At 29.7% G+C, this 25,656-nt stretch overlaps 1 protein-coding gene across 1 annotated transcript in view; it reads right to left on the bottom strand.

Moving 5' to 3' along the window:
- The window catches only part of LOC131847991 (collagen alpha-1(XVIII) chain-like), a 157,431-nt gene extending 135,988 nt beyond the window's left edge, over positions 1 to 21,443 (bottom strand). Inside the window, exon 1 of the mRNA XM_059197721.1 lies at positions 21,087 to 21,443. Coding sequence (XP_059053704.1) covers positions 21,087 to 21,133 — 47 coding nt within the window. The 5' untranslated portion in view covers positions 21,134 to 21,443. The remainder of the gene's footprint in view (positions 1 to 21,086) is intronic.
- Between the last annotated feature and the right edge of the window lie 4,213 nt (positions 21,444 to 25,656).

Raw genomic sequence — 25,656 nt, 5'->3', positions numbered from 1 at the left:
AATATTCCAGTCAAGTAAATGAACCAGCATGCAGTTGCAGTTATCAATGTGAATAATTGAATCATTTGTTATTTCTCAATTATCGGATTTGAATATTTGATATACAACTATACTATATTACCAATTAACTGGTATGGACAAGATTGGCTATCAGATTGCAGCTAGTTAAATAATAAGTATCAATCAGTTTATTAATCCATGCCATCGAGTTTATGTGATTTACTATCGGTATTGACATTCAAAGTTAAAATCTGGCCGTCGTAAAAGATGTTGAACGTAGGTAAATATTAAATGTTAAGTTGCAACTGCATTTTTATCTATCGTAAATATTGATAACATGCTGAATTAATTTGAAGGATGGCTTTGAGTATCCTTATCATATTGTATAGTAATTTGCTCAGTGAAATGTATAGAATAGTATAGAATTATGTAAGAGTGTCAACGTATGACATGATAGTGTTTGTTGGTATGTATAGTTGAATTATCTTCTGTTCACTAATAAAATCACAATAACTATAATAATACTGATTATTTTATTAACCTTACCACCTAGTGTTATGATGTTTTGGATGTTTGTTGAACAAAACAAGTCGAGCAAATAGTTGAATTACTGCAGTACATAAAATTTAGTATACAGTAGATAGAGTATAGCTTTATTGGATTAAATTATTCTATTCTATTATCATATCTTACCAGAAATTTGTTTCAAACCATTTTCATCTAAATATATAGTGCATGTGTTACTTAAATTAATTAATGTTAAGATAATTAATAAATTAGTATTTCTTATCTAAACAACATTCTTCACATATACCTATTAAGACATAATATTGTAAACAAGTTTGACGAATCAACAAATGAATAATTCATTAGGGCGCTCGCAATTTAGTACAATAGATTTGTTAGTATGACAAATGCTCTGTCGGTAATTGTTATCAAGTTCCTGTAATTAGTTCACCCGATATTAGTAAATTATGGGACTGCGATCATTCTAAATATATTTATCAGTCGGTACAAATATTGACATATATTTTTTTATAAATCTCAATTTATTGATATAGTTTGTAATATAGTAAACTAGCTGTTAATCGCGCCTTTGTCTATTAAACCCTTCACACCCTTGTAGGTTATTCTATAAAATAGGTAGCCTAAGTCCAACCTTGTGAGATCTATTCTTATTAATCTATCTTTATGTAAATTTTCATTAAGGTCCGTTCAACCGTTTAGTCGTAAAAAGGTAACAAACGGACAGACAGCCACACTTTCATATTTATAATCTAAGTATGTAGACCTTGAAATTAAACCCATACAGAAATTAAACACATACACTTTTCCCATTCTCAAAAATTACTTTCAAACAAAAAAATAAACTCACTAAATATTAGTATCGCTTTTATTTATTAATTTATTTAACTTCAAAGCACAAAAATAAGGTGTACAAATGCCGGAATATCCACCATGTGGCGTTATCCACCAATCAATCATGAGTGGTCGAGAAAAATATATAACTTTCTATAAACAATAAAACACAGATAAATACTATAAATATATTATATATGAATAAACACTTAATGGTCTGACAATAAAATTACTTATAAGTTCTTAGACATTTTATTCATTTGTTTTTGGCTAAGATAGATTTAATAAGCTACAAATGATATTATAATATTAGGTAATAAACACGTAAACATTTTTAAATGGATATAGTTGTAAATTAGTTATTAATTATAGTTACTATATGTAACATGGCAGCTGTGGTGTCTTGCCGTACTTTTTGAACAGAGAACACCATAGATTGAGATTAGTTATGGCTATCTGTATCTGCGTCGAACAACATTCCAAGTCCACTTATGGAATCATGAAAAACAAATGAGGACTTAAAACAAACAAGCCTATCTAAATAGTGATAGTTCTGTTCTCTTTTGTACTACATAATGGAATTTTTTGTATCTGATAATTATTTGTATACAATTGATTTGTGCGTTTTTTGGCATAATTATTTGAGTATACATTATTATTAATACTGTTATCCTTATACCTTAATATTATTAAAAAGAGAAAAGTTTAGATACTGGATAAACTCAAAATATACTTGACAGATTTTTATCGAAAAGTATATTATTATCAAATCAAGCAAAAAATATTCATTTAAGACTTTTCGGCCTCTTATGTACGTAACTTTATATTACGAAGTAATATAAAGTAGGTAACTTATATATATAAGTACTTTAGACTTAAACTCAGCTAGTACATATTTTTAAATTATTGTTTTTTTTAGTTAATGAGTAATGATATAAGCTATATTCCACACCGGGGACACCGTAAGATAAAGCTAGATAAAAAAATATATATATTGTCCTGGAGTAATTATTTGAAAATACAGTAATCAGTCTATAATAAAAGAAAATACCAATAATATTAATTAAAACAAAAATACGGAATTCTTTATTATTTATTTAGTTATATATCGTATTATTTGCGTAACTAATATATCCAAAAATTCAGTCATTTGTAGGTTCATTGAGAAGTAAAAATATATGGACCTGCTACACATCCTACTAAAATAGAGAGGCTCCATAAATAAGTCTATACCAATTTTATTGAGTGATCACAGAAACTGCGGTGTCAGCATTAAGGAGGATGTAAAATTGAAGGTGGATAATGGACGAGTCATTGACCCCTTCTCTTAATACTTGCGTACAATTTACAGGCTGTTAGTATGTCCAGTTTTATTGTGAATAATTATTATATAAACACTGGTTACTTCTAATATTACATATTTTATTCTATTCTAGATACTGTAGTCAAAGATTGTCATTTTTTATATATTTAATATAATTATTATGTAAAAAAGCGTAAAATTAAGTTAATATTATAGATAATTACGCTAATGTTTAGTGTGAGCTTATTTTTGCTTAAATTTAAATAATAGCTCAATAAATAATAAATACTACCAAAAATATATATAATTATTTAAGTCTAAAAGAAGTTTATAATTTCTTTATTTAATTTAAATGTATTATAAAATTCTCTTAGGTTAAAAACACATATTGTTCTATGAACGTTTACTAACCAACTGGACATTAGGGACAACAATAAAAAAATGCTGTGTTTATATTAATAAAGTAAATTTATAAAAATAACGATTCATTACAATTGATTATTAATGTTTGAATGAAACTTTAGGATGACGCGATCTTTTAACTGTTTCTGTGGAATTTCCATAAATTACTTATTTAAATTAATACACAACCAACCCATAATCGTATATAATTACACATTTAACCTTTTTTAAAAGAGAAATAATGTAATTAGCTAAACCTGCTCTTTGAATATAAACATTGCGAAAGAAGTCCTTTCATTTCTTTGTATATTCTCATAGAATCTGTTTCAACTGTGCCTTTTAGGCATACTGTTTATACTAGGTAGACTTTGCAGAAAGAAGTTTGTTTTACCTCAGTTTCACCAATTTCTACCGCCAGGCAGCTTACTTTGTAATGAGCTTCTATTGAGTGAACTATGGGTAGAAATAAGAGGCATGACATCTTAGTCTCCCGGTATGGCAATGCCTGAGTAATACTGCAAGTGGTATACCATAATAATGTTCGGTATTCATGTATTTAGGCTACGTTTGTTATATACCATCAGGTGGTTCATCAGTTTGTTTAGGAGGCGACGTCTATAACACCATCCGCTGTCAGCTTGTTTTCCATTCCTATTATAAAAGAAAATAGTGTATCATAAAATACAGAATATTTTAAGGATATGCCATTTTTCATGTTACAATACACAGTTTTGTTACAATATTTTAGATGCGTCTGTTTTAAAAATGATGAGAGTAGAGTGAAGGACTTCTAATTATGTCGAATTAAATGTAAATGAATATCGGTCACCGTCCGAGTCGTCGACCTACAGCGTTATATCTATAATTGACGCTGATCGATCGTGTCGGTGAACTTACATCTGTTTCTGTGTTGGATTTGCTTAAGGAATGAGGCATTTTAATATAAATTTTATTTAAATTATGGTTATTTAATTATCCTTAAACGGTTGGTCGGAGTTAAGAGAAATTTAATATGCCTACGTGTAGATAAACTATTAAATTAAAATTTTACAACATACGTACAAGGGAAGGACGGGTTCATTAACAATTGGGACTGAGATCACTGTAAGCAATAGTACACTGCTTACATATTAGGTTGTTACGTTGTCCATCCTGAAAACTAGAAGAGTTCATTTCTAATAAATTTGTATCTACGAGGTTTAATACCGTTGTTCGTGACGAGTGCACTCTTACATTTACCTAAAAACAAAAGAAACAAAACAAAAGCCACTGCTACACACGTGCTACTGCTTCCTTATGTATGTATATATATATATATTATATATAGACATTGCAACATAGTAACTTGTATAGTGATTGCCGTCATTGTCTAATGACTCGATACTGGATGCTTAAAAATATCTACAGTAATAAGTGCAATTTTCACCTACTTTTTTTTTTCGTATCGATGAATATAGAATAGTGCAAACGCTGTATGTTAACGGAGACCAGTGAAAATGACAGAATTAGAATGATGTCAGTAATGACGTTACGACGTTACTTCGCCCACTGTGGAGAATTCATATCATATCCATAACGATGATGGCCTACCTGACATTGCTAAAAATAGGTTCCCTAATTTCCATCACTAACAATCCCCTCTCAACATATCTCGGCCTTTTTACTTGTATCATAAACTTCTATCTCAAACTGCAATCGTTAAAAACAAACACAAACTAATGGAATCCAAGAGTCAGCCGTATGCTTGTTACTTTTTACTTTCCATTAAAATATGATAATTAAATGGAAGAATTGTCGAAACTAAAATAAAATACTATTCCCTGTATTCTCAGTAAATTATTACATAATAAGAAATCGTACACGAAAAAAGCGACTGTACCAAAACTAGAGCAGTTTAAAATAGTTCATTAGATAAGATAGGGAAATTGCAGTGACCCGTTTCATCTCGCTCCGTCATACAAAATAGACGTAACTGCATTAGTCTCGGTAAGTAGCGAATGACGTAACGGGGATGATATTTTATTTACTTCATGCTACTTCATATTTTGTAGCTGAGTGGCATACAACATCTAACTCAAAGTGTGTGTTAAGAGTTCGATAAAAAAATACTTTTCAATCAATTGATGATGAAAATATTAATATCAAACCAATTATATTATCTGAGAGACAATGGTAAGTTCGCGCCCTCATGTTGGTTTTGAATAAATGCAGTGATATGTTGGTATGACAAGCATTGCATTTAAAATGACGTCGACAGTAAACAATAGCTCTGATCTAGGATAACAGTTGTATGTAATAGTAAATGTAGCGCAATTAATATCATCAGTTATATAATTATTAATATCTTTAATAGTTTACTAACATCTAAACTGTATTATTTAATTGTATTACTTATGTATAAAAGATAAATTTAAAGTACCTATGATATAACGTACGATAGGATATGGCACCTAAATAGTCTCGCCTTAATGTCTAGCGGATAGTATTATGTCAAGAGGAAATCGTCTGATCCGGTAATCGACTAACCTATTTATGTGTCTACCCGTTCCTGTCCTACAGTGCGTATTTTTTTTATTTTTATATATTAATGATACTGTCTACCCCATCTGAAATGTCAGCCGTAAACTTATAATATATTAATATTATATATTCCGCTTTCTGCATAAAATATCAAGTTTTTAGTCGGCATGTGCTCTGACCGGCGCCGCAAAACGACTACAGAGGTCCGAGTTTGACGCGTTTGCGCTTATTTGCATAAAGTGGAATAATTAATTGCAACTTAAAACACAAAGAACGGTCCGTTCGCTATTCATGTAAATTAGGTCTAGAATAGTAAACGGTTTGCGAAGAAACATGTAATTTATTTAGAAAACACTAAAGCAACCGCTCGAGCTCTCATTGAAATTCAAATACAAGAATGATCCTGGAGAAATTTATTTTTCAATTATCCACACAATGACACTGCACTCGAGACTCTAGAATGAAAAAGAATGTGTCCATATTTTTAAAACGAGGCGAAATGTATAATATGGTTAGTGACATTTTGTAGACTGTCAAATTTGAAATTACGAGTACTTAAGTATTACGTACTTGACATTCCCACGTTTCATTCTTATTTGAATCCAACATGACTGTGGGCGAACTTACGGTTGTCTATCGGATTAATTTTAGTTTATTATCAATCAGTGTTTCTAACACCGGAGAAATAGTAAAAAATATAAATCTGACACATATATTTTTGTGACAACTCACAAATTTTAAAATTTATAACAGACTGATGTACCCTAGACTTTGTCTCGTACAGATTTCTCGTACTTTCATCTTTTATATCTGACAGCGTCATGGTCTAGTGGTTTATTGAATCTATACGAGGATTTAATAAACGTCGGAAGTTGCCCCGGTGATACAAAAGTTACGAAGTAACAGTTTGTCTTGGACGCCAAACGGTTAACACTAGGCTTCTAAGCCCAGATCCAGTTACCTGACCATTCCTCGTTATAAACGGCCGTTATACCGAAACATAACTGTCGGTTATTGATTTCATAAGGATCGTAACAACACCTCTAGTTGGGTATTCAATATTTCGCACTAAATCTCCACTATCCCAAACATTAGAAGCGGAATTAAACAAAATAATTAAAATATAGTCACCTAATCAGATTTTTTCTAAATTGGGATAGGATATCTAAAAATCATTAACCAAAGTTCATAATAACATTTATAATCCTGCAATATGAAACGTGCCCAAACTCCAAATAAGGCGTTTAGCAAATTCTCATTAAGCAGGTAGTTCACTAGACAATTTGTCTTGTCATTCAAGTTATCTCGATAATTTATTTGAATAAGCAATGAAACAAGGAAGGCGTTCGTAAGGATCAACGCCGATGATAGATAGCCCTAGCAGTAGATATTTTTTGTAATTGGAAATTGTTCTAAATCGATTTTGTTATATAATTGAAAATTTAAAAAAGTAATGGTGGTAAGTGATGGTAAGTGTCAATTATCGTCTTTATACACGAACAGTAACGTAATATTATGAGACATTGTACCAGTATTGCACTGCTATTATGGAGGACTAAGATGTTATGTCTTTTATTCTAAAATTTTAGATTCAAAGGGCTTTAAAGCACCCTAGAAGTGAAACACATCTTATAATGCAAGCTGTTTGACATCTGAAAGATGTAGTAGATGGGTCGAACCATCATGATAAATTCCTGGTGAATTTGCGACGACGAGCTAACGGATCTGACCTCATGTTCATCTTATCATTCTCCACTAGTGCTTAGCCAGCGTAAACTGTTAGCACGAGCGAGTGTACCATAACAATATCGTCCATAAAAAACATGTAGTAGAGTTAGCGTTAACTAAATATTGTTCACAATCAATTCGTAAAGTAACGTTAGTTATTTTTAATATACATAAAAACATCATCAGAGCCATAATAATGATGAATCGTTGAAAACTAAATTCTACTATAAGACTTTTAATATTTCCGTAATTTTGTTTGGTTTTTGTTAAACAGAAAATAATAAATTCTAGGATGTTTGATGTAAAATTATAACACCTAGTTTTTCCCTAATTGGGAACTGTTATCTACATATTATAAATCATACTTATAGCTGCAGCACGTAAGTTACACAACGAATGCGGTACTGTGACCGTACGTTATCATTTTAGACATTTTTCGTCATTATTATATAAATCGACTTAAATATTTTGTATTAAGTTTTTCTTTTCTCGCATTTATTCTATCCTTTGTTGTCTATTTGCTCCTGGCATTGACGCTCTGATTTTTTTTTATTTCGAAATACTTATTAAATAAAGAGTAATATTATTTAACATTAAATAATATTACTCTGTAATGGATTATTTGGAAGACGAACTTGTTTAACTTTGTTGTTTTAAAATTTTGCGATGGCTAAATCGCATGAAGGGATTTTCGATATTTTAAATATATTAGACAAATACTCTATTTGTACGCTATGATATATGTATTAATAAATATTGAAACTGTATGAAAATAATCATAATATTATAAAAAATGTACTAGTTGATTTTCTTTCTCAATTGAAGTAGCTAGCCGAACTGGACAGTAGGGATCGTGGTAAAAAAATATGACTTATATAAAGAGCCGAGTGTATCGCTTAATAACAAAAGATTTTTGAGTTTAAGTTTAAATTTCGATGGGCTAACCTCTGTTACACTGAAACTGAATTACAGTGGGATAATATGAGTATACGAAACTAAAGGATTCGTGAAACAGAAAGCTTAATTAGCTCCGTGAAATTTTCAACTTGAAACGGAGGAGAACTCGTTACTCGTTCCCTATGTTGTGGTTTTACTAACACACCAGCCTGAATTTGATTCGCCGACTTTAATGAGTGGAATTTCATTAGCAACTTATTCTGGATTATGTTTGATATTTAAAAAACCTATTATATGACTGCACATGTAATATATATATATATTTTTTCGGCGATAATACAACTGTTTTTTTTTTGCCTGCGCTAACGATATTCATTGACGGGTACGATAAGACCATATTTAATACTTGAGCTTAATAAATTAGGTTGGTAGTTTGTATTCACACATTTCGCCTTAAAAATGTAAACTTACAAGGATTATTTAAAAAGCAAGCGCAAGTTTCTTGTTCTTTCTTCTTGTGATATGAGACAACTTTCCGAATGAGCGGTAGATTAAAAGAAAGATAACTGTAACTATTCAAAAGTGTTTAAATCAAGTTTATTCGTTTATTTATTTGTTTGTTTATTCGAATAAAGAATTCTATTCTATTCTGTGATTGTATAAGGATAAAGTCAGTTTATTTAGCCCACCTGGAAGAATACCACCTGCAATTAAACACAATGTTTTACAGAGGTCGTATGGAAGTCATATGCATGACATTATATTTCATCAAGGGAGAAAGAAAATTGCTAGTAATGTTCTACTGACTCCATTACTAGCAATGTACCATGTCATGTTGACTTCAACGTGGTTTCCCCTGGAAACCATAAGTACACCGGTAAATTCCTAGTGTATTTGTCACTTACTAATTTAAATACCGAGCTGACCTTATGCTCATCTTATCATCCTCCACTGATGCCCCGCCAGCATAAATCGATAGCAAGTGCACTATTCCATTATCATTAATTAAAAATATATTGCATCATGTTTTTTTTATAATGTATAATATTTATATCATAGCTAGCATTATTAGACGCTGTTTACTTTATAATGTAACGTATGGGGTGCACAATTACGATTTATGTGAATTCTAATATATATCGATATAGTTTCATAAAAATTTGTCCGAGCAGATAGTCTATAGAGACTAGAGACTGACTCGCTCATAAAAAATTCTAAAGTAATAAAATATATTATAATTCCTAACAGTAGTAAATAGATATAATTATTCTGATAATAACGATGAAAAAAATATTCGCAAATTTTTTACTAAAAGATACTTAGAAATACTAATGCCCGCCTATCAAATTTCACTGCATTAAGGAAAAATGTTAGATACTTTTTAACTTATTTACTAAACCATCAAAGCTTTCCGACATACTTTTACGAAGGTTTCATTAAAATATAAGATACAAACTGTTTAACTTGGAAGTTTAATCGTCTAATGCCTACTTCATTAAAATTCCCTTGTAACCTTTTGCCTAAGAGTAGTCAATATCGTAAATTCTCTTATCTTTGGAAACACTTTCCCTGACACGCGCTAATTGGTAAAATAAACACTTGTGGACACACAATCTTAAGACCATTGAAGCCTATTGCGGCACATTATTAGCAACTACTTACTATACAATTCGAAGATGTTTTGATTTCATTTAAATGTTAAGTACTGAAATAAATTTAATGTGTATAAATAATACTATACCTAACCTCTTCTTCTTTTAAATCATATACTCTGTCGCAGCTTTCTGCTTATTTTTGTTTATATTTAGTCATTGTCTATTATATTTTGTGTAATGCTACCCACGAGCCTACAAAGTTCAACTGGCATATTAAATGTAACTACATATATTGTAATTTGGTACATAAGTAAAAAAAAATCTTTCTGTAATAAAATCGCTATATTGAATTATTGTACAATGGAAATCAAAACTTATTATAGCTATATATCAATATTAGAAGTAAATATATGTCAAAACCAATACTCATAAGTTAAACATGAAAACAACCCACCCAAGTTATCAGTCTTAAGCCACAAAACGAGCATTTTATATTACTTCAAATGCCATAAATAACATTTTATGCAAACATTACACAGAAGGCACAATTTATCTCTGTTGATTACTCGCGATCTTCTCACGTAATACTCGTTCATCCCTAAGTAATTCTATTGAGTTAATTTATATTCTGTATACTTCTGGGGAGGCTTAAAGTTATAACAAGCGAAGTTAACGACGAGGATGCTTTGACAAACGACTAACAACTCAGCATGCGTTTTCTCATCTTATGTATTATTTAATACTAACTGCGTCATCTTCTGAACTAGTATGAAATTTTCAGGTTTCTGCCTTTACTTTTATGAATCATAATAAACCGGATATAGCCTCATATATTTATAGATCAGTATCTTGATATCAACTCTATTTCGTCTTTATTATTCTTGTTGTTATTTGTGAACATAGAATGCGTCGTCATCATAATGAAGTTAATGACGCAGAATTCTTTTATAAATGAGAACGATTAAATGTGCGTTTTCATAGTTATTAATATGATATTTTAACTATCTACTGTCTTCTAATTAAAAACAAGTCTTCACATACTTCTTTTAATGATATTAGAAGTCATTCTGAGTACGATCAGATGTGTATTTAGACGGCCGCTATATAAGGTATGTTTGCCGATACATATACATCACTCTTTATTTTTTTTCTTATACGTGTGTGGTCATTTAGTTTCAGCTTGTCAATCGTCTGGACTACATGTCTCGAGCAAGTTGAACTTCCTTTGATGTATGTAACCACAAAGAATGAAATTCTGTGATACTGAATTTATCATCATCGTCATAACGAAACGAAGTATGAGTTTAAAATATAAACGAGTTTAAATAATCAGGGTTCATTTTCTCTAAACATTATATGATTTATCACATCCTGTCCGCGATTTAAATCGCGTGGGTATTCTTTAGAATCTTGAACTGGATTTGATGTCACACCTAACGCTTTATTATATTTTTAACCTGGACTATATATCTCAGTGCAATTGTAAACTTTTAGTAGTTGCGTCAAACTATTCTAAGATATCTTCAATATACATTTCTATATGTCTAAAATAAAGTTTCCAATAATATTTATCTGCCCTACTCTATCTTGAGCGTCAATATGTGAACTAATTTATAATCATTTGAAACCATTGTGTTCTATTAACAATTTCAAAGTAATTATATCTTTTGTTTGTTTGCAAGTCTAAACTATTAAAACTAAGGGGTTTGGAGAAGACCTTATTTATCTATGCAAATGAGTTTAGTGTTAAAGCCTGAGTCTATAAGTTTAGAATTTGTTTCGTCTTTTGTTAAACACTAAAGTTTCGGACCTAGTAACTAATATATCGTACATAATAGATATATATTTGATAGTAAAACTTTGTAAGATTCGCTTGGACAGATTCAACTTCATGAATTTTAAAATATTCATACATTTGAAGCACGTTTAATTTTATTTTAGCATATTTAGAACTTGCGGCACTGTCGGTTCTGTTGAAAAGTGTAATAACAATATGGTTACATTTAGTTAATAACATTCAGAACATAACATTTTTTAGTAAATATTTTCATTATAATGGCAATCATAGACAATTTAATAAGTTGTTTTAAACCTGTCTAGTCTTCCCTTTCTATTTGTAACATTACAGCTATAAAAACTGTATAAAATATAATTATACAGTCTATTATAATTTAAAGGATATGATGTATTAATTATCTAACAAATTTTTTGTTAGAAATCAAATACTTATTTACCTTTATTCCTATTTGAATTTAATTTTAAAGCAATAATAGTTATTTACTAATAGCGTGTCTGGAAGTTCATTGGTACCGTTTAATTTTACAATAACTCTATTGCTTATTATTAAGGTTATTGCTGACTAAAATTAATAATAGATTTCAGCGTAAATCATAGTTTCCGTGGCAAAAAGAAAATGTAATCAAGTTTTATAAATATTACAAATATTTGTTTGTAATACTTTATTGTACAATTATATTATAAATAAAATATTTATTTATAACTATAAAGTCATTGTTATAGCAACGGTAAACTTTTGTTTTTTAATAGAATACAATATGTTAGTGTTATACATGTATTTTATTAAAGAAATGAAAAAAACTATTTTACATAAAAGGTGGACATACATATGTTCGATGTCTTGGGAGGTAGTAAATGTCATACAGGAATTATGAGAAGAGAACCAACTGTGCTGAGTTAATTCTATGCTATTTGAAAGATCCAACCTCTTAGCACCATTCACGCTCACACATGATCACTGTGATCATCTATTACTATCTTTTTCTGTTATTTTCAACAATCAGTTTTTTACAAATCCTTGCTATATTCAAAAGATTCTATAATAGTGTTTCTATTATAGAATATGTGTGTACGGACCATAGGATAAAAACTAGGTAATGGAATCTGATATCCACACGTAACTGTGCATGTTTTAAAACTTTTCTTCCTTTAATCATGGCTTAAATTATATACATAAAAAACTCAAAAAGGATAGTCATTTAGTTTTGAATAAATTAGTAAGAGTTACATTAATTCTTGCGACGACAAAAAGGCGCTGTCGTTTCTTGAAGAATTTTAATGAGGCGCCGAGAGTAGAGTTTGTTCGTTCTAATGTAATAAGTAGTTCAAGAGTTGACATTAAATTTGAAAGAGTTAAATTTCAGGATATTTTGTTTATAAAATTACATAAGCAAATATAAATAAATTACTATTCACACATCATACAGATTCATTGTCAATTGTGTGTACAGGTACTGAAATAATTATATATGCTTTTCAAAATTACAAAAATTTGAATTCATCCCTGTAGAATTGAATTTTCGATCATTCAAATAGGTATAGTATATTAAATCGATACACCACTGCGATAGAAATAAATTTCTACATTTGTTTTTTTTTGGTATATTAATTAGTCGTTTATTTACTATTTCATATATATGAAAGTTTATATTTATAGTAGTTAGTAGTTATTATATGCTATGTTTATAGGAGTTCATATCTAGCACATAATTATATGAAAAGCCGCAGAACGTTCGTTATTTTGATGGTAGATGTACCAGTATTTATAAACATATACAGACGTTTTGAAAGATTGAAGTTTGTATATCATATTTATATTCCTGATAACAGGCGCGCAGAACAAAATATTTGCAGCATGAATTTCAAAATATTAACCTTAATCTACGTACCAATTTTCGGCATTAAACTGCTATGTCTAAAGTCGAAAATTGATACTAAGCCGCTTACATTCTAAAAAGCGCATTACACTCGTTCAGGTATGTGGAAAGAACGTCGGACAATAAACCTTATTATTCACACAGCTTGAAGTATAAAAAACAGTATTTCAGGGGTCATTATCCATTTTTAATGGTTTGTAGCAGGTATGCGATAAGCCATGAAAAAGGGACAATGACCTATCACAAGTTTTTACCTCGGCTCCTGTCGTCATTCTGGAAAGAAGTCAAATAATTTTTCAAAGTGCAATGCGTTATTTTTTCCTCTATTACTTTAGGTATCTACCACAATCTCTGCGTATATTTTTTAATTTGTAGTGAAATTAATTTGAGATAAATATTTATATTTAATAATTATGGAAACTGGATTGAACGACGTATTAACCATCGGAGAAATCCACATAAATCTATCAAGATCATATACATAGATTGGAATTAACACTGTTAGAGATAGATAAAACTTTCTGATAGACAAGTATAAGTAGCGCAGGATATATTTATGTAAAAGTCAGTCGCTTGGTGGGTAGGTACTCTCTGCTTATCTTGTATTGATACCAATGTGTCTACAAGCCCTATTGTTGTAACAATAAATTTACATAACAAATTAAACAATTTACAATTTCAAATCGATATAAAACTATATGTATATTTGCGATATAAATCCATTGCCTTGAAACAATACTTGCGAACATCAAATAATGGATTTGTTGAAGAATCCTTTATTTGACGTTCGCAAGCAACCAGAATTATTACAAAGTACTTCTAAAACTGACATTGATTGATTTTGTGTCGTCCGATTCTATTTGGGTGGAACAATAATAAGAATTTAGCCCTAAAATCCAAAACTATGTTAAAATATAAATAACTGTATTTGAAGTGCGAATTTTTGAACGATTGTTAAAAAATAAATCCGTAGTGAATAAGTAAATCTAATACAAAATATTTCAGTTGTCGATTAATTTTATTCTAAAGCCTGTAAATATTTATTTACATAATGAAATTCTAATATGTCACAGGTTTGGTAGATTAATATAAAAACAACAAAAATATTTTTAAATTATTAGACGGTTTGTTACGTATATTTTTAATGTTTTACAAGAGGAATATTTAGCGGATATTTTTAAATTTCATATATATGCTGCTGTCTAATATTCTTGCGAGTTGTATTTCGCTCTAAATCATAATACAGCACAGATGAGAAATGGCAGTGGAATAGCTGAGTACTGGAGTAGACTTTAATAGTATCTTACCATCAAGTAAGTCACCAATCTTGCTACTAAAATATAGTTCTAAATAAAGAATTTTAAATTAAGGATTATATCACAATGTCCTACTAACTAGTTTTGGTACTCTTTCGACGTACTGCATTTTTTCTGTTGTCATGATAAGAATTTACAAACGGTAAATAATTTTCTTTGCATGTATTTAACTGCATTATTTTTAATCAGAATACAGTGTAGGAATTATAAATAAATAATCTTATGTACTATTATGTTAAATCTAAGTTTCTATTTAAATTTCTAGAGATTGTATTTATTATACAAACATAGATAACGGTTCTTCTATTTCCACATTAGGAAATAATCTGCACATTGGACAATAGACAGCTAAGTATTCACACCACGAACTGAATCTAAACACGTCGTAAGTTGTCTCGCATTTATCTTTGGACCCAGAATTAGTTTTGGTACGTGTCCAATTAGTCTCAGTCCATAAAATTAATAACCGATGTATTGGTGACATTTTGCATTTAACCATAGCTTCGGTTAAACACCATTTCATTGCTTGCAATAAAATGACGCGCACAAATCGTAAAGCTCACGTCTGAATATTGAAAGAAATATAAATTAGAATATAGAGAGTTAGAGTGATTAACATTTATTTTAAATAATATGACAAATTGAATAATTCATCACCGTGGATTTAATAATACCACTGAACAAAGATATAAAGAGAAAAATGTTATTTTTTTGTTTGTAAGACATTACACTCACAAAATACATAATTTATGAAATTACTTTACGTGCCCGCGATTATGAATATATATATATATAATATTAAAAAGGAGTTGAGAACTTTGATTACACTCTTACAAAGCCAGTACAGGTCTCTATTTTATATACCTATATAAAGGGACACTGACTGATTGGTCTATCAACACATAGCCCAGATTTAGTAGTTTACTAGAGACTAGAATTTCAAGTGACATTTACTTATTATATCTATATCTATCTTGAGTCTAATAGTTATACAAATACAATAGCAATTTGCATGAATCATGTCGATAGTAATTATTTAGAGCGCACCAATAATGTTTTCATAGTATGAACTGTTTTAATGTATTGGCAGCTTTTTCACCATTCCCTTTATAAATTTTGGTATCTGTTTTTATATGATACTATTGACTACTTCTTTGTGACCTCTTGGAATTATATACAATTCCCAAAAAGGCTTACAAAAGTAGTAAAAAATATAAAACAATTATTCATTTTTTAATAATAGTTGTCCCGTTCCTGCTCTAGTAATACAATGTTTATGCGTTTTAAGAAATACTCGCTGAGGGACCTTAGATACTAGATATAATATACATAACAGATAATTTGAGTACCATAAGTACCATACCTGCTGCCAAAAATGGCCAAGCTGCAGATTATGTATGTATTCTTTTAAATAATAATATATTATATTGTCGAACGAATATGTAAATATGATAATACTTAAAAGTATTAGGTCCAGTAAAAGTTATCACGTAGTACTCGTAGTTTATGTTAATTATTACATATATTAATTTATCTAATCAATTACCTTTTATATTATGAAATTCTTCGTTAATGGCAACATTTTTCACTTTACATATCCACATTATTATATAAAATGTAAGATATTAGCAACCGTTACCTCATATTCTATTATAGATCCCGTCTCTACATATTCAAAGCTGTACAAAGTGAAATAAATGGGGTAAAAGGTTAAGCCATAAATAAAAGTATTGGCAGGTGGTGTCATATTTATGGTTACAATGTATTATGTATTCATGATCAATATAATGTCTTATATTATAGCAACAATTGAAATGGGCAAATTATAAATAAAATAGTCTATTTGTCATATCAGTATTATTCACTATTGTTTTAAGTCAATTGTCTTACAATAAAAACTTAGGAGATATGATTAGTCAATTGCTATTCTTAAAGCTGAGCAATTTATATCAGAAAAAGAGGAGAAGCTCTCAGAAGAAATTAATTTTGACAGTTTTTACAGCCTCAGTAGTATAGTAGTTTTATATTATAGCACACAGCTTTACTTCCGATGGTCGCGGGTTCGATTCCTCGCGCGGTGCAAATATTTGTGTTCATAAGTATGGTATCGTTCTAAGTATTTTCTATATATATATTATGTACGTATAGATATAAAAAAATATCTAAGTAAAGCGGTGAGCTGAACCGCTGGACCGCCGAGGCCGTCATTTTATTAATGTTGAAAACCAACTGACTATATTAACAATGTTTTTATAATAAATATAATAGTAAATATATTATATTTATTTTTAAGTCAGTCTCACACGCGGGTGAATGGTGGTGGAGAGAACAGAATTATAAAGAATTTATTTAATGTGCATGCACCAGTTGCAAAAATGCTCGACCTTTCCTTTAAACAAAGTGCTATAGATATATTATCTGAGCATGCTATAGCAAAATGCATGGAATGGCAAAAAAACAATATCAAGGTCAAATAATGGGCGTACAGTTGAATCTAATCCAATCCATTAGCCGTTTACATGTCTATCTAATTAAGAAGATAAAAACTAATGGGACGATGCTAAATACTATACAACAACATTATATTATGAACATATAATGGAAAATATAATTTACTTCTAAAAAAAACACTCTATATATATAATACGTACTTTTGAGAAACAAATATAGTAACTACTACTCTACGAAACTTTAAACTTGATATTGTAATATTTGTTTTGAGTAACGAAGATATTTTTGATTGAATAAATTCATTAAGTAATGTATTGACTTAAATTAATGAGTTATATAGTTTTATATTTATAAGTAATATATAAACACTACATTCATCTATTATTATAGAGTATTAATATCCATCACAACTAAAAAATAACATAAATAACGGGCACGTCATAAAACTGTAAACTCATGTATAAATATGCATTCAAATCATCAATCATCCATAACACATATTATTACATACCACGAACTTTAAACAGTCCATTTTTCAAACGGGCACTCGTAATCGACGTTTCATTTTAAAGTTGCAATCGATATAGATACGTTGGTAACTAAAAAAACTCATTTAGTACTCGATTGCTACTCAGATAGCGAGTGCTTGAGACATGACTGCATCAAAATTCTTGTAATGCACCAACCAGTCCTGTGATGTATGTATTTGTGCAACAATTTCATGAACTCATTATGTCTGCATTCAACTTTTGCATACAATATCTGAGGAGTACTGTCGGATAGTACACGATTCTGCGTACATTTTTTTCTTATACTTCGTATAAATAGCAACTAGTCTAGTGATGTACCAGCTTATACATATATCTACCATTGACTCCTGAACTCATTATATCTGCATTCGACATTAGTATACAATACAATATCTATAAAGTACAACACAGAACAGCATACGAATATTTTTGTTTACTTAGTATAAATACTCGATTATATTAACTCGTCGATCTTTGCGTAATTATTTATTTTCTAATTATTTGTCTAATTGCATCAATTATTCTAATAATAATTTGACGACTTCAGTGATTTAGCACACCACCTTACTTCCGATGGTCGCACAGTACAAACATTTATTCATATTCATGTGTATGAGTAGAGAGAGAGACTAGTACTAATAATAACGTTTCATAATGCATAGTACATTATGTATGTACTTACAAATTAAGTATATTTAAGTATTTATATTAGTTGTCTAATACCCACAACACAAGCTCTGTTTAGCTTGGGAGTACATGTCGCCGTGTAAAATATCCTGGGTTATTAATATTATGAACATATATAACATATAAGCAACTGACGTCTTCTTCTTGAAGTTCTATTGAACAGCATAAATTTTGTGTAATTTAATTTTTCCTTATACCTACGTTTGTAAACATGTAACAACTATTATGAGTGATGTGGTACGGTATGTTTGTGCAAAGATCTTTTGAAGTCATATTGTTATATTTAACTTTCTCGTACTATATTGCGAAGCCTTTACCTTTTACAATGTATTTGCACATTTTCTATAATTTATTAATATAAATAATATGACAAAAACTTGTTTTAAACGTTTCTCCTCATATATCATATAATATTATTTATTATATGTGGAATACAATATAAATGTTTATATCAAATAATGACTATTAGGTTAGGTTGGTTGGTGGTTGGTCCAAGGCTCCTATAGGGTAATCTACAAACTTTAAAGAAGTATTTTCCGCTTTTGTTAAGTGCGCAAAATGTGTGAGTACAGTACATTTTGCATTATGTGCATTAAAGTTATATAAATAAAACTTCCATATATTATCTACGTAGGTACATTGTATACCTGAGTTGTTTGTATTGCCGGTATTACGCTAGGAAGGTCATTGACTCACACCTACATAAATATTAGTTTTGATCGTTTCATGGGAAATCAGCTGATGCCAAAAATGTTTTGTTAACTAGCCATAAAAAAGATAGATAACAGAAGGTATTCCTCTAATGAAAATTAATTAATTAAAACTACTAAAATAAAAAATCGAATCACGTTAGTTTTTATTGTAAATTTTATAAACATATTTTATGTCCAGTAATTATGGTTTAGAGCTTTTAATTAAATTATAAACGAAGTTTTTATTATTATAAAATTATATATCTCTAAATCGATAATCGAAGTTTCCTTTAACTTGTTTCCTATATATTACAAATATTTATCAATTCCTAAGCATTTTAAACCTCATTAAAATCTTGCTGGATACTGAAATTTTGCATATTTAGTTAAATCAGATGACAATCTAATATATAACAAATATACATTGTAATGATGTTGGAAGATGGTCACAAGAACTCCTTTACAAGGCAACCCAACCTCAATATGGTTGGGCTCGTCAGCCGGTTTACTCTGAAAACCAATTCCTTTTAATTAGATCGTATTTATTCCATATTTAGTAATCAATATAAGAACTACTTGATACGCTATCGAATTATTCGGATAAGTCTTCATTATGTTTAAAATAATACAGTACAAAAATCGATAGGATCGAAATCGATATTGAGATTAGACGACAGAGTAGACCCGCAGGTCTATCTCGACGATTATATTTGACTGACTGGTATTAATTATAAGAAACCTTTAAAGCATATATTTATGTGAACAATATTCTTCATTAAGTAAGTTAACATTTTAAATTATCGCTTAGTGATTGAAATTGTTTAACAATTGTTATTATAATGCTGATAAGCATAATAAAATACACGTACTTTTATATGCTGATACCTTCTCTATTTTCTAATTCTAATATACATAAAAGCCTACACTCGTTTAATTTAAATTGAGATATTCCTGAAAACATCAAAAGATATAATAGAAATGCAACAATGGACTATATTGCCACGGGGCAATGTTCTAAATTGCTTGGTATTAAAATTCTAGAAGGCCATTTACCCATATATTAGTAGTATGGAACTACAAAGCCACCTACCCGTAACTTAGTCCTTATGTATTTCGTTTGTTGACATAGTAACGAGCATGCGCAGTCCGCACCTTACATATGCGTACTGTTGTCAATAGTCCCATTTATACATTATTTATTTGAACATGACCAAAATGAAAATGACTGCATGATAAATTAAAAGTAGTCATACATTTATAGTGCTAAAACATCTAATATAATTACCCTACTTGGTAGGTAAGTATACATCTAGAAAAACATAGAAGAAAAAGATAAAATAAGTAGTGGCGCCATCTGCGGTGATATGGTTGAAGTTAAATTCTAGTGACATTATTTTAACTATATAATTTGTAACTTATATATAATAGAATAGAAGACGGTTATTTTTTAAGAAAATTTGACAATAGATTACACGACTGTACCTTATACATAACTAATGAAATGCGAAATACACACAAATGTTGCTGTATATATCTTATATATACAATTTGTTTTTAATATATTGAGAGATAAATAGACGATGATAGACATGTCAATATCGAATTGAGACTTACATATATTTTAAATAATAGATATATAATTGTTTACATGGTAATTAGCATGAATTATAGGACTATTCGTTTATATATGCAAATTTATTTAACTATTTGTATAGAGCATTAAATTAGGCAAAAAGTTTGAACAAGCCGCATTGTGTAACAAACGTTTAGACTCCAAACATTGACACATCTATCATTATAATATTCGGTATAAGATCAAAAATAATAAACAGAAATAAATATTTTACTTATAAACTTGGCAAACTTTGAAGCAAGCGAATTAAATTAATTCGAGATACTGATTCTCAATCAAAAACCTCATTAGCAACTCACCGAAAACACTCCATAGCCGGCGGAAATTGCGCCAAGTAATATTTCATAATTATCCTGGTGTGGCCTCTTTGATCTTAGACCATCACTTCAAATTATTGCCGGTCGTATCGTTATCAAAAACACTTTCGCCTACACCCGCCACTGTCACTGACACAACCAACCGGTAATACCGTTTCGACTGTCAAAATCACGTGGCACTCGCGCGTAAATCACTCATCGGCACCGAATACGTATTCTCGCTGCATGAAGCTCATAGCGCATGACATTGAAGAAACATTATATTCATGTAGCGGCTAACCTCCCACACAGTTCGTGAAGAACTAAGCGCAACTTATCGAGGTGCACGTGGCCTGTAGCTTACGCGACGGCCGCCCTTCCAAAGCGTCGTTCATACACTACGAAAAGCGACTTTCGCTCGCACGTCGCACGATAACATTTCGCCCAAAATCGAAAACAGCCGAGATGAGTTCAGTCAGAATATGGGACGTACACACAGTGTATTTCCGTACTAACGTTGACAGTGTATGTAGATATATGATACGTGCATTCGTATATATATATACATATATATAATAAAAGTGCATCCTAATTTTCGTTTTCGCTTGCAAAACGTACCGTGTTCTTATGGAATTGGAATTTTCCAGTTTAAGCCCGGCAGATATATTGTTACTGCTATCCAGGGAGAAATTTGATACGGAATTTATTCCCTTAGCCGCGAGAATAAAAAAGAAACTCTATTGTTGTCGGGCTGATATTGAAAAAGTTTCCTCTTGGTATAACGATCGTTTCCTTTTTGCTTTGTTTTTTTAAAGGATAATTTCTAACTTAGTGGGCAGTCCGTTTAATCTCACTTCTTTGTTGAGTACATGACTCGTTTATTTTAAACGATATCATGATTTATTGTTAAAATTCTTTCTCTTTCGTTATTAAGAAATTCCAATGTCAATCTACCGTAAATATTGATGTAAGTACTGACATGTTCCATCTTTTGGGACCAAAAATACATTAATATTCTTAATAAGTAGTAATGATGAAGGACCACTGACAGTAGGAAGTAGTTAATATAGTTTTTTGCCAACTTATAGTTTCAAATCAAATATTATATTGAGAAAGTAATGATAACATTTACATTCGTAGCATCTTCTAATAAATACTTCTATTAAATAATATTCTGAAAACGAGTTGGTTTTCAGGGAATTATGTGTAGATTTATATTTATATTGCTAACAATGTTATGAAAAGTTAATACCCACTTCCTTGTACTAAAAATATAGATATATACAAAGAACATTTAATTTTGGAATTACCACTCTAATAAGAAAAAAGGAAATCGCTCTTAATAGAATAATTCATACCTATTTATTGAACAGACGAGTCGAGTTTTCAAACTTGCTACCTATTAAACAACTTTTCTTACAATAATACTATTTCCGTTCTCTTTTGTTTTCATAAGTCATAACTTTTTCCATTACTAATTTTTAATTGTACGCTTTAGTCTTTTTAGGTTAATAACCCGAGTAAATTTAATATCTTTTGTCTTTATGCCAAACAATAATTATAGTAGCTAAAATAATTTTTATACACATCAAAGAAAAATAAATTAATTTGTATATAATGTCAGTTACAATAAAATTAGTTTTACTTTAACTGGATATGTCTATTACTACATACTTACTATATACCATCCGTATTATAAAACGGTATAAAGATATTTCCTACGAATTGGTAAAAAATATGTTTAGTAAATATATATTTTTCTAGTATTAATAATGAATATGACATAGGATAGAATATTGGAACAATTTTTAATAGGTAGAAAATTCAATGTCTATATGTTATGAAAACTTACTACACACCATTTTGATAGTAATTTAGAATAAATTAAATTAAGATTTTGTTACTAAGGGGCGTCATCAATGTTGATAATTCAGCGTTGATTGATAAATATATTGTAAACACGAAAAATCGGTCAGAAAAAATTGTAATATTCTATGTCACACATCGCAGTGTGCTGACCTACAGGTTAGTAAGCTATAGGGCCGACGTTAACAATACCTTTGTAACGGTTGTCAATACACAAGTCAGTTGATAATGTTTGAATTTTCAATCAAAAACTTTCCAGTTCCGTGTTAAGCGTGAACATTTTGAATAGCGGAATTTGCAGTGTTAGCTAGTTTGTTCGAAAATATTGCTTTCACGTCTATTTGTAGGTAAACCTGTAAACTGGCAAAGTATAAAGCTTATCGTTCTTATAAAAAACAAATGTTTAATATGAGTTTAATTTTAAATGATTTCCTATTGCCATACTTTAGGCCGATATTGAAGGGATCAAATATAATTTCAGATTCTAAAAGATATTATAGATTCGCAGAATGACATTATTAATGTAAAGTTTATTAAAGTGATGTATAATGATATAAAAATCAATATAAATAATAAGTTAAATTGAGATAGATGTTTCTATTTAATATATATCGGCTGATACACGACTACACGTAATTATCGAGAGTTTGAAATCAATCCTATCATGTTCTAAAATTATGGGATAATTTGTTTCAAAAAGCAGAGACTCCTTGTGGCTTAACCTGGATCAAAACAAAATAAGTATAATATGTAGTCTATGTACATTTGGAATAACCGTACTTTACTAATTCAGTTTTTTTTACATATATAGCATTGTACACCTCGTTGGTTTAGTCGTCTAGAACACCGCTTTAGTTCGGAAGGTCGCCGGTTCGACATATTTGCGCATGTTACAAATATTTGTATTCATATGTATGTTTATTTGTACTAATCTACATTTTTTTCTATAAATATTATGTATGTATTTTCAAATAAAATAAAAGTTTTTATATCAGTTGTCTAGTACCCTACTAGTCTCTCAGACCAGTCTGGCTGGTAGATGTTATTATTTTAAATCCATATATACACCAACTCACAAAATTTAGAACACTTCCTGAATATTATTTAGTTTAGTAATACCATTAAGGAAGTGATACGCTAATATAAGTTACGTAATTTTCGAAATGTATAACTTTTTAAATGTAGATATTTTAAAAGAAGTAGAAATTATAAATTAAAATCAAATGAATCTTTATCAATCTGTTCGACGAGATCAAACTCAACTTAAATTAATGATCATGTGACCAAATGATGTTATCAGATATAGTTCTCTTTACAATGGATACGTTAGTGACTTTGATACTTTTTAGGTCACAACACAGACAATCGAGTGCCACGCCTAAATTAATACAATTTATGTCCCCAGTTCCAGTAAAATGGTACTAACACAATGATGATATCACTTCTATTATAAATATAGCTGACTTAGTGGAATGCCGCAAAATCTTTTAACAAGTCCGGATACATATATTTATTATATACGAAGAATGTTTATTATTTTTTTAAATGGAATCCTGACATGTATTGAATTATTTTATTATATAAACAATATCATATTTATTCAATGTAAGGTCAATAACTTATAATATACGAGGTATATTATTTATATTATATATGACTATATATAGATCCGAGTTATGACTTTGTAAAATAATATATTATAAGTGGTAGGGACCTCCGTCTCACCTATTTTAACCTCCAAGTAGCTTGCTTTTTTTAGATGTATTTCATTTAAAATGTGAGATAAGGTGAAGTCTGAATATACATAATAAAAGAATGAAATAGTGAAATTACAGAGTCAGAGAAACCTGGAATTGTAACCGTTATACAGGCTACGATTAACCATGAGGTGGGCCATCACATTGTTTGCCATTCTTTTTACATTAAAAAAACGTATTTTATAGTATAGATTTCAATGCGCGACCGTATAATACATAAAGACAAACTACATAAGTATGGTATACTTATGTAGTTTATCTTTGTATATTATAATTTCATAGATAATATCATATCACTTTATTTTGATTAAATGTTTATTTGTATTTTATCAATAGCTATGTAAAACAGTACCTAAATAGTACATATAATATAAAATAGTAACTACTGCAAGATTTTAAACTATACTTTCAAAATTATTTAGTTTATTATGTAAAGAGCTAATACATACTTTCTCTGTATATTTTTTACAATATTTTAAATTTCGAATAGAACATTGATATAAGTACTTTAACCTAATTGTGTATTCCAATTTACCGCCGCATCCCACACTCGTTGTTAAATTTTCGTTCGTTTTTATTATCCCTAATTTATCAATGGTTGTCATTTGTACATCTCTACCCCTATTGTTTGGAGCAAACGTGTCTCTTTCGGGCTGATACACGCCATAAATTTAACCGCCTGCCAGCTCGCCGTCAACCCTTTTCAAAAATTAGATGCAAATCTCTCTGCAAAATTCGAATGAGCTAAATCTTAGGTTGCCGTCGGGCCGTGCGTGATAAACTATTTTTGTCAAGTAATAGTTAAATTAGTTTGGCTGAATATATCTAAAAATAAAGTTAAAATTACAACATTACTACGTTCACTTAGACAGACTATGTTAAGATTTATCTAGGTGTATAGCTCTTTCTACATATTTTAGTTGCCATTCATTATAAATCTAAGAAGCACT

The sequence above is a fragment of the Achroia grisella genome, unplaced genomic scaffold (genome assembly GCF_030625045.1).
Source record: "Achroia grisella isolate CSIRO2021 unplaced genomic scaffold, CSIRO_AGI_Agris_v1 utg546, whole genome shotgun sequence".
NCBI lineage: Eukaryota > Metazoa > Arthropoda > Insecta > Lepidoptera > Pyralidae > Achroia > Achroia grisella.
This window is presented reverse-complemented; position numbering and strand designations above follow the sequence as displayed.